Source organism: Erinaceus europaeus, chromosome 2 (assembly GCF_950295315.1).
Source record: "Erinaceus europaeus chromosome 2, mEriEur2.1, whole genome shotgun sequence".
Lineage (NCBI taxonomy): Eukaryota > Metazoa > Chordata > Mammalia > Eulipotyphla > Erinaceidae > Erinaceus > Erinaceus europaeus.
The window spans coordinates 7,154,886-7,171,046 of NC_080163.1; the positions used below are offsets into that span (position 1 = coordinate 7,154,886).

The 16,161-nt window shown below is 55.4% G+C and overlaps 1 protein-coding gene across 1 annotated transcript; it reads right to left on the bottom strand.

Moving 5' to 3' along the window:
* Window positions 1–1,503: 1,503 nt before the first annotated feature.
* On the bottom strand, window positions 1,504–15,706 carry LOC132532628 (collagen alpha-1(I) chain-like). Its single transcript, XM_060170953.1, has 3 exons — window positions 15,448–15,706; window positions 12,221–12,346; window positions 1,504–3,868 (listed from the first exon to the last, which is right to left on the bottom strand). The coding sequence occupies exons 1-3, from the start codon at window positions 15,704–15,706 to the stop codon at window positions 3,300–3,302; spliced, it is 954 nt and encodes a 317-aa protein (XP_060026936.1). The 3' UTR covers window positions 1,504–3,299.
* Between the last annotated feature and the right edge of the window lie 455 nt (window positions 15,707–16,161).

Sequence of the window (16,161 nt, forward strand, 5' to 3'; positions counted from 1 at the left end):
CTAGCGTGCGGGTCCCGGGCAAGGCACAGGAGAGGGCGCTCACCACCTGCTAGCAGACACGGCGGGTTGACCAGGTGATGCAGATGCGTCTTCCGCAAGCGCTTTCCCAGGACAGAAAATGGGATTCAAAGCCAAAGCCCACAAGGTGGGGCAGTGGTAGACTTCTGAGTCAATCTCAGCCACCGCCTATGCCAGTGTGTGTGTGTGTGTGTGTGTGTGTGTGTGTGTGTGTGTGTGTGACTCAGGCCTGGGGCGTGTGCCTGGCAAAGCAGGAGCCCTCACAGGAAAGCCACTGGACTAGCCTTGGCAAAAACTGTAATTCCAACACCAAAAATAAAAGGCATAAAAAGAAAGACTTGGCTCACTTGAACCTGGACAAAAAAAAACCTTTTGCTCTACAAAAGATCCCACTGAAAGATGACAAAGGGAGGTTGGCACAATGGATTAAGTGTTGTTCTCTCCAACATGACCCAAGTTTGGTCCCTGGCAGCACATGTGCCAGAGTGATGTCTGGTTCTCTCTCTCCTCCTATCTATCTCATAGATACATACATACATACATACATACATAAAGGCTCTGAGGTCCCAGGTTCAATCCCCAGCACCACCATCAGCCAGAGCTGAGCAGGACTCTGGTTTTACTTTTTGGCGCTCTCTTTCTCTTTCTCACTCATTAAAATAAAATAAAAGTCTCTGTTTTTAAATGATAAAAGGATGCGCATCAGGCAGAACAAACAGCTGAGCTTGCAGAGCGGCCGCTTTGGCACATGTCTGGCTGGGCATCGACCTGCCTGTCGGTGCCCGGGAGGACCCCTGGTACCATCTGTAGAAGTCAGCCCGGAGCAGTGGAGCCCCAGTGACGCCCGTGAAGAAAGGAAAGCTGGCACTATGTCACTAAGGGACCAGAGACTGAACACTGTTCACTCTGAAAGGCTGAAGCCCCAACTCTGACGGCCCCGTGTGCTGACCCAGAGACAGAACGGCAGCAACTGTTACCCCGGCGGGGCTGCAAGATGGCACCAGGACTCAGGAAGCCGGATTCTTAGCAAACCAGAGTACTCGGCCACAGCTCAGCTCCGGGTTCGAGTCTAAATGACACCAGACTAACATCCAGCAAGCTGGGACGCGGCACAGTGGAAACTGCAACGGGCCCTCAAACACGAGGTCCAGGCCGCGATCCCCTGCAGTGCACGCCCCAGAGCGACGCTCTGGTTCTCTCAGCTAAACAAAACCGCACCAAAAGGCCGTGCGGGGGCCGGACGGTGGTGCGCCTGGCCAAGCACACACTACCAACGACCTGGGTTTGAGCCTTCAGGCTGGGAAGCTTCATGAGTAGTGAAGCGGGTACTGCAGATGTCTCTGTCTCTCTACCACCACCACCCCATCTCTCTGTCCTATAAAATAAGAAACAAAGAAAATAGCGGCCGCCAAAGTAGTGGATTTGCCGTGCAGGCACCGAGCCCCAGTGATAACCCTGATAGCAACAGAACACATTTAAAAAATATATATTTATTCATTTGTTGCCCTTGTTGTCTTATTGTTGTTGTCGGATAGGGCAGAGAGAAATGGAGAGGGGAGAGGGGAGGGGAAGACAGAGAGGGGGAGAGAAAGACAGACACCTGCAGACCTGCTTCACCGCCTGGGAAGCGACTCCCCTGCAGGTGGGGAGCCGGGGGCTCGAACTGGGATCCTTACGCCGGTCCCTGAGCTTTGTGCCTCGTGCGCTTAACCCGCTGTGCTACCGCCCGACTCCCAGGATACTTTTTTTAAAGCTATTTACAATGTAATGTCCAGATTGAAGAGACAGCTCAGCCTGCTAGAGCTTAGTCGTTACATGCCTGAGTCCTCAAAGCCATAAGTTCAATCTCTATCTCTTTCTCTCTTTATATTTATATATTAATATGAAAGAGAGAAAGAGGGAGAGGATCAGAACATTACTCTGGTACATGTGACTGCAGGGACTGAACTCAGGACCTCACGCCTGAGAGTCAAACACTTTACCCACTCAGCTACCTGCTAGGCCAGCATGGGTTCAGTCTCCAGCGCCTCCTCAGCCCGAGCTGAGCAGAGTCCTCCTAAACTGATCCATCTGTCATTCTCTCTCACAGCAAATATTTGAACCTTTCTAATAAATAAGTAAATAAATAAATAAAAAGGCGTATTTATACAAAGTCACCGGAGAGGCAAGCACCGCAGCCGAAGTCACAGCCGCCAAAGCCCGGGCACAGCACGCACGTCCTGGAGCAGGTGAGCGGCCAGCAGGCCGTGGCACGTGGTGGCACAGGGCGCCCGCGGTGGCGGCTGGACTTGCCGACAGCGCCAAAGTGCAAAGCAGCCGAAGGGCGACCACCAGCCGGGTGGGCGAAGAAACAAGGAGAGCTTATCCGAATAACGGACTGGTCCTCAAGACACAAGTGAACAGAGTGCAGGTGCGTGCGACAAGACGGATCGTCTCAGGACAGCAAGGCCAGCCCCCACTCCTCGGGAGGCCAACAGCCCATTAGTGTGCCATTACTGTGGAGTGTGGGGAAGGCCGGCACGGGGCACAGGAACCCAACTTCATCACCTCGACTATGGGGATGAGAGAGCCCAATACACTCTGGTGTTTTTATCATCTCTTATCTTTTTTTTTTTTTTTTTTTGCCTCCAGGATTACTGCTGGGGCTCGGTGCCTGCACTACGAATCCACTTATCCTGGAGGCCATTCTCCCCCATTTTTGTTGCCCTCGTTGTTCACCGTTGTTGTACTATCTGTATTTTTTATTGGATAGACAGCCAGAGACTAAGAGGGGAGAAGGTGATAGAGAGGGAGAGAGACACACACCTGCAGCCCTGCTTCACCACTCACAAAGCTTTCCCCCTGCAGATGGGGACCGGAGGCTTGAACCTGGGTCCTTGTGCACCGTGAGGTGTGGCCTCCACCTGGCCCCTAGCCCAATACATTCTTACAAATGTGCAGCTCACTTCACAGAGCAAGCGTCAGTAAAGATATGAACGAAATGTCGTCCACCACAACTCTATTTGCCACCTCTGTGGGAAGCCGTATCCGCGGTTCTGGTCACGGCACCCCTTGCCCCCACTTCTGGAGGGTGAGCCTACCTCTCCCTCAGCAAAGCCGGAGTGCAGTGCAGTCCACGTCCACGTCCACGTGCACCCGGCCTCTCGGCAGCCCTGGGGGCCCTGCCTGTGCCGTGCCAGCACTAAGGTTACCAGGGCGGAGGGCACACACCGCTGGAGTGGCGGAGTGGAAGGCGTCTCCAGATGTTACCACTTCTGCCCAGCACCTGCGGACGCCCCAGCTCAGGCAGCCAGCGACTGCAGAGCCCCAGCAGAGGCGCCCCCGGCGGGTGGCATGGCCGCGCTCACGATGCCTCGTGCCCTGGACCCGCCGGTGCACGACGGGGCTGCAACTGTGGCCGAAGGACCTGCGCGCTGGCCGCACCGTGTACGGCGTCTCCCCGGCGCGGCACTGCGGGTCTTTGCGGCCGTGGCCTCTGCTGCGGGAGGACTTGCCGCACGGACCGGCTTCTGCCTTGCGGCCCAACCGTCCGTCCCGTCCCGCCTCGCCTGGGGGGTGGGGGGGGCTTCTGTTTCTGCTTCTCCGGCCCAGCCGGCCGTTGAGGACCCGGACCCGGAGCGCAGCCGAGAAGCGTCAGTTCTCGCCGGTCGTCCCGGTGCCGCCCAGGCCTGCGGGGCTCTGCTTCTGGAAGCGGCCGGCAGGCCCGATCTCTCCTCCCGGGAAGCCGAGGGTCTCCCGCCCAGGTGCGCCGGCGGCCCCGCAGTCCCGTGAAAGGCTCTCCCTCCACGTGGCTGGACGGCGGGCCTCCGAGAGGGAGAGGGAGGCGTCCTGCCTGCCCCACGCCAGCTCCCTGGAAGAAAGACACCGGTGAAGCCCACGTGGGTATCTGAGGAGCAGCCGGGGAGAGACTGCCGCGAACATGAGGACTGTGTGTTGGAGACTGTGCCAAGGGAGGTGGGGAGACGCCATGCCGCGTCTGCACAAATACTTCTACTTCTCAGGCACCACACGTCCCAGCTGAGTCCCCAACACCGCCATCGGCCACAGCTGAGCAGTGCAAGACCGCCTCGCCCTCCCTCCCTTACACACACACACACACACACACACACACACACTCTTTGCAAGAAGAGCTTCACACTCCTCTTTGCTTTCATGAAGTGCCCCCGCTACAGGTGGGGAGCGAAGGCTAGAACCCAGGTCCTTGTGCATAACACTATGTGCACTTGACCAGGTGTGCCACTGCCGGCCCCCAAAATTATTTAAGATATTTTATTTATATTCATGATGATTTTATTTATAAATTCATGGTGAAGAGAGAGAGAGAGAGAGAGAAAGAAAAAACCAGACTTCACTCTGGTCCGTGTGCTGCCGGGGATTGAACTCGGGACCTCCTGCTTGAGAGTCCAGGGCTTTATCCACGATGCCCCTCCCGGACCCTCTGAGAGCATTTTTAAGTAGAGCAATGAAGTCCCACATGTGAGGCCTCAGTCGGTCCAGTGAATAGACATGCCGCCTGGCAGTTGGTGTAAAGGTGCGATTCTGGACTTACAAGCTCGAGGCCCCTAGTTCCTGGCATCACGCGTGTTAGTAGAGTGACGCTCGGGTTCCCTCATCCTCCCTGAGCCAGCAATGGAACACGGTGCTGTGAGCAGGGGCATTCCCAGCTGGCATCTCCCACCTGCAAGCCAGGAATCCTGCTTCACCTACGGCAAAGCCTCAGGCTGGTGCTCGCCCGTCTCTGTGTCTCTCTCTCTAACACACACACACATGCACACGATAAAGTAAGTATTTGCTTTAAAGGAAAACAGACTTATGGGTGAGGGATAGATAACATAATGGTTAGGCAAAGAGCCTCTCATGCCTGAGGCTCCAAAGTCCCAATCTCCCAAACCACAAAAAAAGAAAAAAAATTATTTATAATAATAAAACAAATACACAAGAGGTGGGTGGACAGCACAGTGGTCCTGCAGACTTGCATGCCTGAGGCTCCAAAGTCCCAGGTTCAATCCCCCACACCACCATCATAAGCCAGAGCTGAACAATGTTCTGCTAAGAGGAGGGGGAGGAGGGCGGCACACCCAGCCGAGCACACACGTGTCCATGTGAGAGAACCTGAGTTCAAGCCCCAGGCCCTCACCGGCAGGGGCACATTTTTTAAATATTTATTTATTTATTTTCCCTTTTTGTTGCCCTTGTTGTTTTTCATTGTTGTTGTAGTTATTATTGTTATTGATGTCATCATTGTTAGATAGGACAGAGAGAAATGAGACAGACAGACACCTGCAGACCTGCTTCACCGCCTGTGGAGTGACCCACCTGCAGGTGGGGAGCTGAGGGCTCGAACCAGGATCCTTAAGCCGGTCCTTGCGCTTTGCGCCACTGCCCGACTCCCAGGGGCAAATTTTCATGAGTGGTGGGGCAGTGCTATACATGTCTCTTGGTTTCCCCCTCTCTTTAACAAGCACAGATCTATATACATTAATGAGAAAGATAGGAGAACCAGACATCACTCCCCTATTTCTCTTGCTATCAAATAAAAAAGACAGCGGTCCGGGAGGTGGTGCGGTGGATAAAGCCCTGGACTCTCAAGCACGAGGTCCTGACTGAGTTCAACCCCCGGCAACACATGGACCAGAGTAATGCCTGGTTCTCTCTCTCTCCACCTGTCATTCTTCGTGAATGAATAAAATCTTAAAAAAAGAAAAGAAGGGGCCGGGTGGTGGCACACCTGGTTGAGCACACATGTTATAGTGCGCAAGGAGCCCGGTTTGAGTCCCCAGTCGCCACCTGCAAGGGAAAGCTTCACAAGTGGGGAAGCAGTGCTGCAGGTGTCTCTCTGTCTCCCCCTTCCTCTCAATTTCTGGCTGTCTCTTTCAAATAAGTAAAGATTAAAAAGAAATCAGAGTGGCCTGTGGTGCAGCAGCGCCCCAGCAGTGACAAGACACACAGGCCCGCCGCCGAGGGGCGCACTTTCTGCAGTCAGGCCCCAGGAAACGCCAGCTGGAGGGCAAGGGCAGAGCCGGCACACAGAGGCCACAGCACTGCCCGCAGCGCCGCACGCGGAGTCTGCCCAGCCCCAGCTGCCCTGCGGGAGCCCGGCAGGAGCAGGTGTTGGCGCTGCTCACCAGGCGCTGACCTTCCAGTCACCCGGCCGGGCGTCACAGCTTCTATTCTAGGACTCAAAGGCCGTGTGAGGAGTCGCTGATCCTGCTGAGCGAAAGCTGACCCCGGGGAGAGGCCGGCTGGGGGCTCTGGGTGTGTGCGTGGTGGGGGGAGGGGTGGCATGGGTGGCCTCCCCTACAGGCTGCAGTCAGCCTACCTCCGGGAAGCCAGGCTCTTGTACCAGCCTCTGCCAGGGGGGACTGGGGAAACGGCGCCTCTCTCTGGGGAATTCAGTAGAGCCTGGCGACGGCTCAGCAGGCAGGGCCCCTGCCTAGCCATGCACGCAGCCTGGGTCTGAGTGTCGGCACCAAGGATCTGGTTCAAGCTCTCGCTCCCTTTATCTACGCAGCAAAGCCAGGCGGTGGTGCACCTGGCTGAATACAAATTTTTTAAATTTACTTTTAGTATCTTTATTTAGGGATAGAGACAGCCAGAAATCTAGAGGGAAGGGGGAGACAGAGACAGAGAGACGCCCGCAGCCCTGCAGCACCACTTGTGAAGCGCCCCCCCTGCAGGTGAGGACCAGGGACTTGAACCCGGGTCCTTGTGCACTGTAATATGTGCACTCAACCAGGTGCGCCACCGCCTGGCCCTGTGAATACACACGTTATGATGTGCAAAGAGCAGGGTTCAAGTCCCCAGACTCTACCTGCGGGGGGCGGGGAGGGGGGGTTGGGAAAACTTCACTGGTGGTGAAGCAGGGCTGCAGGTGTCTGTCTCCCTCCCCTGCCCTCTCAGTTTCCCTGTCTCTAACCAGTATAATAATAATAATAATAATAATAATAACAGCCTGGGAGTGGTGAAATCACACACAAGGCCCCAGCTCCATACGCACACGCACACGCACACGCACGCAGTGCCCCTGGCACAGGATAGGCCGTTCCTTTGCGGCTCCCGGCAGAGACGAGGCGCCGGCCTGCCCTTCTTTGTGGAGCTGGGGCACGTGCACAGGCGGCCTCCCCCTCACTCAGACAGAGTGAGACAAAAAGGGAGGGCACGCTGCTGTCTGCCCTGCCCAGATGTCTCTGGCATCATCTTCGGTCAGCAGCAAGGCCAGCCTAGGGGCCGGGCGGTGGAACGCTGGCTTAAGCGCACAGAGTGTGAAGCGCGAGGACCCGCGCCAAGATCCCGGTTCAAGCCCCCCGTTCTCCACCTGCAGGAGGGGAGCTTCACAAGCGGTGAAGCAGGGCTGCAGATGCCTGTCTTTCTCGCTCCCTATCTCCTCCCTCCTCTCTTGATTTCTCTCTGTCCTGTCCAATAAAATGGAAAATCTGGCCACCGGCTGCAGTGGATTTATAGTGCTGGCACTGCGCCCCAGAGGTAACCCCGGAGGGGCAACACGACGAAGCAGAAAGGCCCAGCCTGACGAGCCTCGGAGGGAAGCCCCGGTCAGCAGCCAGTGAGGAGATGGTGCCCGTAGTTTAACAAGTGGTGAGAAGCTCAGCTGCGCAGACAGGAGTGCGTGAAATGCGTGAGCAGGTGCGTGAGGTGAATGAGGTGCGTGAGCAAGTAAGCAGGTGAGGTGCACGAGCAGGTGAGCAGGGGAGTGCATGCTGCCCCCAGCTGGCTCCAGCTAGGACCGGCGACACGCAGGCTGGTCAGGGTGAGCAGCGCCTGCGTGTGGAGCGCGGGATGCAGCCGCCCGCACCTGGCATTCAGAGCAGTGCCCACGAGCACAGGCCGGGAGCTCGCTCAGTGGCCAGATCGTCCCGCTACACATCTACCCCGCCACCACACGCAAGCCGGGCAGCGCCTTTGCAAGTCCAGGGAGAACCCTGCCCTGCTGCCTCCCTCCCTTCCTCCCTCCCTCCCGGCACTTTCTGCTCTCCCGCTTGGGGTCGGGCGGCACACGCACATGCCGGGGAGAAACGCTCAGCTCTGAAGTAGAAAGTTCTGTGGCCAACACCCAGCCACGCGAGCTCCAAGTGATGTTCTGCTCCCCCTCTCTGCCAGCCGCCCAGCTCTCTCTCTCTCTCTCTCTCTCTCTCTCTCACACACACACACACACACACACACACACACACACACAGGGAGATCTGGTGGCACCATGTGCATGTTGGCCCCGGGTTCACTCCCCTGCAGCATGTAACACAAAGCCACCAAAGGTCCCTCTCCATTCCGCTCACACTCCCTGGTAAGAACTGAGTCACCTTTAAGCAAGCACCACGGTCCTGGGCTAGCACTGTGGCTCGCCTGAAGAACGGGCCTGCTCTGTCTGCCAGGCGTGTGGCCGGGGTTTAGGCCTGCCCCCTCCCCCCCCCCCCCCCCCCCCGCCCAGGGCAGCAGTGGAAGCTGGGTGCTGAATGTCTTTCCCTTTCTCCCACTGTCTGTCTCTTTCTATCTTTACACGTGCTGCTGGGGACTGAACTCAGGACCTCACGATTGAGAGTCCGATGCCCTATCCACTGTGCCACCTCCTGCACCACTGCCTGTCTCTTTCTATCTGAAGAAGTCAGCTTGGAGTCCTGAAGGTCTGGCCACAACAGTAAGAACAACACACCAAGAAGTCTGAATCCTGGTCCCTGAAACTGAGATCAACTTTGCCCCAGTCATTTCCCGGGGCAGGTGAGGGTCTCAGGGGGCAACATGGTGAGTTTCTAGTCCAGGGCCCCGTGTGTGGATGACGCCACAACTGTGCAGTCTTGCTGGCCAATTTCCTCCTCTGTTTTGGAGAGGAGGGACACCACGGCACCAGTCTAGCAAGCGTGCCGCCCTGGGGGCCACGCAGGATGCTCCTAGGTGGTGCTGGAGCTCGAACCCAGGGAGCCCAGGGTCTCTGTGGTGTGAGTCAGGCACACTCTCAGCTGCCGGATGAGGTTCTGGCCCCGAGGCGATTTTCTGTTTAAGGAGCTGTGACCATGCACAAGTGGGTTCAAGACTGGCTTCCACCACCCTGGGGGAAGCTGGGCTCTCTCTCGCTCTGTTTCCATCTCTCCCTTGCTGCTGAAAGTCGGCCTGGAGCAGTGAGGCCCCGGAGACACCCCTGAATGACACCGGTGTGCGCACGTGTGTGCGTGCACGTGAATGCCACATGAGGAGCCCCCACTGTTGTTTTCGCCGGGCTGGCTTCACGGGCGGGTAACAGACGACCAGGGACTCATGGCTGAGCTGTACGCAGTATCTCTTTATTCATGCAGGACGCAGCGCAATCTGTACCAAGCTAGGCTAAACTAAAAACTACAAACAATCTTGTCCTTATAAATATACTAGCCCAGTAGGATGGGAACAGGATGCGATGCAGAGAGGGTGGAGAGAAAAGTGACTGGTGAAAATCAGGGTGTGACAAGGAGAGGGGGCGGAGCAGGCAAGAATTCTACCACTGAACCACCAATGCCCTGGAGGGAGGGTGGTGCTTGTTAACAGAGGTTATGTAAATAGAATACAGTGTTATGTAAATAGCAGGGGGGATTAAATCAAATGAAACAGAAGGGGTTTTTAAAAGCAGAATTAGAAGATACCAACAATTCCCCCTTTCTTTTTAACTAATGGCCATAGTATCAGGATTGTGGGGTGAACAGAAACCTATATCATACAGGCGTTTTCAAAAGAACTGGCATAAGACATGGAAAACAAAACAGGCGAGCAGCAATAACCAGTGTGATGCCAAGGGGAACATTTCTTGCCTCAAAGGGCAAGGCCTAGCAGGCGAAAGGGCATTTCTTGCCTCTGGGAACGCTTCATGCCTCTGGGGGCATCTCTTGCCTCAAAGGGCATTTCCTGCCTCTGTGGGCATAACCTAATAAGGAGGAGGAGTTTTCTGCTTCTGGGGACAGAGCCTGCAGGCGAGGGGACATGGTCTATAAAGTCTCAAGGCAATTGGCTGAAGTTAGTCTTTGAGAAACACAGCAGCGTGTACCAGTAAGTCTGATGGAGGTGTCAGTCCAAAGTAGATGGCCATGGAAGAAAATGCCAAGGGATGAAACGCTGCACGTCTGTCTCGATGGGGAATGTCGGCCACCAGAATTCTGCTTTTCTGTAGAGAGTGATCTTTGGAGTCTGTGAATCTGTTTCTTCAGGTCGTTCCAGGTCACATCATTGGTTTCCGGGGGTGTGTTGTAGTCATTCCATCTTGTGGGCCATGTCAGAGAACAGGGGTCCAAATGGATTTCCGGGAATTCCATTTGAGTAGATGCTTTTTCATGTGAAGACTTGACAGCTGAAATTCACTTACTTGTCAAACAAAATTTGTAGCAGAATAGAAGTTTACTATAATTGATAACTCCATTATAATTGGAAGTCCTTTCTAGTATGATTTTAAGGTTTGTTTAAACAGTTTAAACTCAATAAAATGTGGAAAGGTAAACAGAAGAATCACAGTTAAAAGCCTCAGGCATGAGAATAATTAACATAATCATTCCATTATCTGCCCCACCCATAACTCATGCCGTTTCAGGATTAAACATTTCAGATTTATGCCAAGACGTAAAAAAGAAATCAAAGGAGGGAAAAAACAATTTTTTGGATTGTTTCTGGATGTCTCTAGAAATCATGGCTGTGTCCAGCTTTTTTTTTTTTTTAAGTCAATGTCAAACAAAAATTCAGTCATTCAAATCACTCTCTTACGAAACAGATCTCACCATGTAGCATCAAGAGTCCCCAGAGGGCGTCCTAGTCCAAAAAGCTCTTCAAAATTCCATTTGGGGTGCTTCTAACTGTTCCTGCTGGATTGCTTCAGGCATCTACTTTTAAAAGCGTCTTCCCATCGAAGAATCCAATCAGGAGAGTAGAACTAACCACGTGTCTCCATTCTTGGGGACTGCCACGGTACTGGAGAACGCTCCTCAAACTGGAGTAGTGCTTCTCAGCGGGAGAAGAAGTCCAGAAAGTCCCAGGGGAAATCCCCATGCATACCCCAAGGTCTACGATCACGGTCATAAAGAACCAAATTGTGGCCTGGAGCAAAATGTAGTCCTTTTCCTCAGGAAACATGGGAGAGGGAATCCAGAAAGTCCAAGGAGAAATCTCCGTGCATCTCCCAAGCTCTATGATTAGGGTCACAAGAAACCAAAGTTCCTGGTCAGGGAAACAAAGTGTGGCCCAGAGCAAAATGTTCCAGAGACAGAGTCACTGTCTCATGATGAAACAGTAGAGGCTTTGGCAAACCTCTTCGTAAGCAGAAGAGAAGACCATAGTGCATAGGTAGGCAAAGTCTTCACTTATCTGGGAGTTGCGCAGGTCCAGTCCCACGTTGTAGCGCCATATGTTGTTTTCGATGGGCTGGCTTCACAGGCGGGTAACATGACAAGGGACTCATGGTTGAGCTGTATGCAGTATCACTTTATTCATGCAGGACGCAGCGCAATCTATACCAAGCTAAGCTAAACTAACTACTACAAACAATCTTGTCCTTATAAATATACTAGCCCAGTAGGGTGGGAACAGGATGCGAAGCAGAGAGGGTGGAGAGAAAAGTGACTGGTGAATATCAGGGTGTGACAAGGAGAGGGGGTGGAGCAGGCGAGAATTCTACCACTGAACCACCAATGCCCTGGAGGGAGGGTGGTGCTTGTTAACAGAGGTTATGTAAATAGAATACAGTGTTATGTAAATTGCAGGGGGGTTTAAACCAAATGAAACAGAAGGGGTTTTTAAAGGCAGAATTAGAAGATACCAACACCCCACGATCAGGACCCCAGCCGGCGGACCACGAGGCCGAGATGCGAGGCGCCCAGCCCTGCCCTGCAGCACTGGCAGCTTCTCTGGCCGTAACTGGCTCATCACGTGGTCTGCATCCCCCCAACACTGCTCAGCTCGGCCCTGGCGCCTCTGGGGCTGCAGAAGCCGTGGGATTTTCACCTGACCACCATGCAGTCTCACTCTGGGTCACTTTTTTATTCCAACAGACAGATACACATGGTGGGGGGGGAGAGATGAGGGGATGAGGAGGAAACAGAACAGAGACACCACGGCACTCAAGGTTCCCCCCGTGCATGCGCCCTGCCTGGGGCGCTATCTCTCTGGCCCAGGAACTACTTAAGTTACAGCAAGTCCCTAATTTTGCAGCAATCGGTCACATCCCGGTGGACAACTGGGGACTTACCCAGCGAGGCCACAAGGGCAAAGCTGTCCGGCATCACGTATCGGGACAGGAGTCTCTGCGTCTCCTCCAGGAGCTCCACTCCTCCCGGGACGAGGCCACGGACATGGCCTGGAAGGCCACACAGCCCTGTGGTGACGGGGACAGCCAGTTCACAGGTAGAAGACTCCCAGGCCTGCGTCATCACCCGCCTCCCAACCTGGAGAGATCTCTGGGCCAGGCTCCTCCAGGGCCTCTCTCCTCGGCCCCTGCTCACTGTGCCCCGTGACATCAGTGGGGTCACAGACGCTCTCCTGTCAGTCGGTCAGTCGGCCATCCTGTGCCACGCGGACGCAGCCTTGGAGCTGTCGGCAGCACGCTCCCAGCACGCACCTCTCAACCGCACCTCTCTCGGCCCTGGAGCCCTCTGCACCTCAGGTGCTAGGGGTCTAAAGGAGCCGGCGGGTCGGCCGGGTGCTGAGGCAGGAGAGCGGCCTTAGCCATGGCCACCGCGACGGAACAGACTCCAGCACCTCTGCAACGTCTTCCGCTACGACCCGCCAGGCCTAAAGCCCACGCTCCGCATGATGCCCCAGCTTCTTCTTTTTTGTTTTATACATTTTTAAAAAAAGATTTTGGTTATTTATTAATGAGAAAGATAGGATGAGAGAAAGAAGCAGTCATCACTCTGGTACATGTGCTGCTGGGGACTGAACTCGGGACCTCGTGCTTGAGAGTCCAGGGACTGAAGTCGGGACCTCGTGCTTGAGAGTCCAGTGCTTTATCCACTGCGCCACCTCCTGGGCCACTACATTTTTAAATTACCTTTATTTATTGGATAGAGACAGCCAGAAATCGAGAGGGTGGAAGGAGGCAGAGAGGGAGAGACAGACACCTGCAGCTGTGCTCCACCACTCGCAAAGCCTTCCCTTGCAGTGGGGACGGGGGGCCCAAACCCAGGTCCTTGCACACTGTAACACGTGCACTCAACCAGGTGCACCACCGCCCGGCCCCAATGCCTCAACTTCTTAAACGAATTGAAAGTGTAACTCCTGATAAAGTCATGAGACCACGGCTCCACCAACACCCGACCGACTTGGAGTGACTTCCTTTACCCTACGGACTGAAGTCAAAAAGAGAAGTTAAGGGCCTATGACAGTGAGTCACTTGCCGACCAGATCAGCACGCTCTGAGCTCAAGCCCCAGCGAGGCCCTAAGCCTGAACTAAGCGGTGCTCTGGTGTGCGCCTCTCTGTGGCTCGCATTAAAAAAAAAAAGGAGGCTGGGTGGCGGTGCACCTGGTTGAGTGCATATGTTACACTGCACAAGGACCCAGGTTCGAGCCCCCAGTACCCACCTGCAGGAATGCTTTGCAAGTGGTGAAGCAGGGCTGCAGGTGTCTCTCTGTCTCTCACCCCCTTCCCTTTCAATTTCTGGCTGTCTCTATACAGTAAATAAAATACAGATAAAAAATAAATAAAAAATAAAAAGCGAAACTGGTGCTGGGGAGGCAGCATTATGATTTTGCAAAAGACTCTCCTGCTTGAGTCTCTGAGGTCCCAGGTTCAGTCCCCAGGACCACCATCAGCCAGAGCTGAGCAGGGCTCTGGATTAAAAAAATAATAAGGGGCCCGGCGGTGGTGCACCTGGTTGAGCACAGGTTACAGTGTGCAAGGACGCAGGTTCGAAACCCCAGCCCCTACCTGCAGGGGGAAAGCTTTGTGAGTGGTGAAGCAGGGCTGCAGGTGTCTCTCTCCCTATCTCCCCCTTCCTTCCCGATTTCTGGCTGTCTCTCTAATAAATAAATAAAGATATATTTTTTTAAAAAGTAGGGGGCCGGGCGGTGGCACACAGGGTGAAGCGCACATAGTACAAAGCGCGAGGATCTGTGCAAGGATCCTGGCTCGAGCCCCAGCTCCCCACCTGCAGGGGGGGAAGCCTCACAAGTGGTGACGCCGGGCTGCAGGTGTCTCTCTCTCTCCCTTCCCTCTCGATTTCTGGTAGTTTCCATCCAATAAGTAAATAAAGATAATACAAAAATTAAGCTCTGTGTGCTTGGGTGCTAATGAAACAAAGCGTTCCCCAATTCCACAACAGACAGGTGCCTCCGCTGTTCCTGCATTTCAGCAGACCCAGGGGACTAGAAATGTAACTAATCGGTTGAATCTTCCGTTAGGGGAATGTAGCCAACCAAACTGTATGTTTCTTGCCCCCCTTTTCGTTGCCCTTGTTTTATCCACTATTGTAGTTATTATTGTTGTTGTTATTGGATAGGACAGAGAGAAACGGAGAGAGGAGGGGGGACAGACACCTGCAGACCTGCTTCACAGCTTGTGAAGCGACTCCCCTGCAGGTGGGGGCCCGGGGGCTCGAACCAGGACCCAGCTTAACCCGCTGCGCTCTGCTCTTCTATCCACTTGCACCTTGGCGGCCCGGATCGGGCGTGGAATCGAGCCAACCCACCTCATCCTTCATCTTACAGGGACCTTGATGGCTCACAGCGTGTATGTACCTGAACACACCTGATTGGCGCACCTTGTAACCAATCACGATGCACCCATTTCTAAGCCGGGCCGTAACCAATCAGTGCGCGGCAGCACCTGGCTTAAAGGGTATATAAGCGGCTGTCCAACTCCCTCCGCCGAGACTCGTCCTCTGGGTCTGCCGCGCCCGGAGCCCTTCTGCCCGCCACCTCCGGCCCCTGGACGCCGCCCGGTTCGCCCGGTTCGCTCCGCCGAGAGAGACACACGTGGCGGCCCCTGCTCCCGCCCGTAGCCCGCGGGGCCCGAGCCCGCTGACACCCCCGCAAGCTGTCCCCTCCGGACACGGACACGCGGAGGGCAAAGTCACCGCGCCGCTGGCTGCTGAGTGGCTGGGGGAAGCTGAGGGGCCCGGCGGGGGCTCCTGGCTGAGCGCTCGCACGACGGCGAGAGAGGGCCCGGGTTCGAGCCCCCGCCGCAGAGGGAAGCTTCCGCGAGTCTGTCTGTCTGTCTCCTGCGTCCCTCCGGACTTGCGGCTGAGCAGCTGGGCGACTGTCTAGCGGGCGGGCCCGGCCGCTCTCCGCCCGGGAGCCCCGCCACCCCGGGGAACTGCCCGCAGCTCAGGCCGGGCTCTAGCCTGACCGCTGACCCCACCATCCTCCCTCAGCGGACAGACGGACACCCGGGGCTGCGGGACTCTACCTGCCGTCCCTCACCGCCTGCTGGGGGGCGCCCCCCGCGGCCGCCCCGTTCAGAGAAGAGCCGGACTCACCTGAGCAGCCGCTGCGGGCTCCGCGGGCAGGACCGGGCTCGTGAGGAGCGGGAGCCGCCGCAGCCCCACCCGCCGGCCCCACCGCGGCGCGGGAGACCCGCCCGCCCTCTGCCCAGACTCGGTCCGGATGCTCCGGGTCTCTAGTGCCGCGGGCAGCAGCCCCAAGCCGCACGGCTCGGGCGCCGGAGAAAGACGTCACGGAGGCGACACCGGAAGTGATGGGCGCCGCTTCCGGGGACTCGGGCTCTTCGCGTGGCATCCTGGGAAGTGTAGTTCGCTGCGTCCGGCAGGTTATTGACCCCCTCTTTGGTTCTCCCAGAAAAGCCAAAAATCACTGGGTGCTAGGTGGGGGGATGGCTTCATGGTTCTGCAAAGAGACTCTCATGCCTGAGGCTCTCGGGTTCCAGGTTCAGTCCCCCACACTAGAAGCCAGAGCTGAGCAGTGCTCTGGTAAAAAATAAAACAAAAAGACTGCTAAGAATGGTGGGTCAGTGCCAGCAGACTAAAGCCCAGTTCCTCGTTTCACCCTGCTCTAACTCTGCCCCCACAGCCACAGTGCCTTCCTTCCTGAACAGACCAAGCTTTTTTTTAAAAAAAAAAAAAAAAAAAAAAGCCTTTATTTATTCTCTTTTGTGGCTCTTGTTTTATCGTTGTAGTTTTATTGGTTGTTGGATAGGACAGAGAGAAATGGAGAGAGGAGGGGAAGACAGAGGG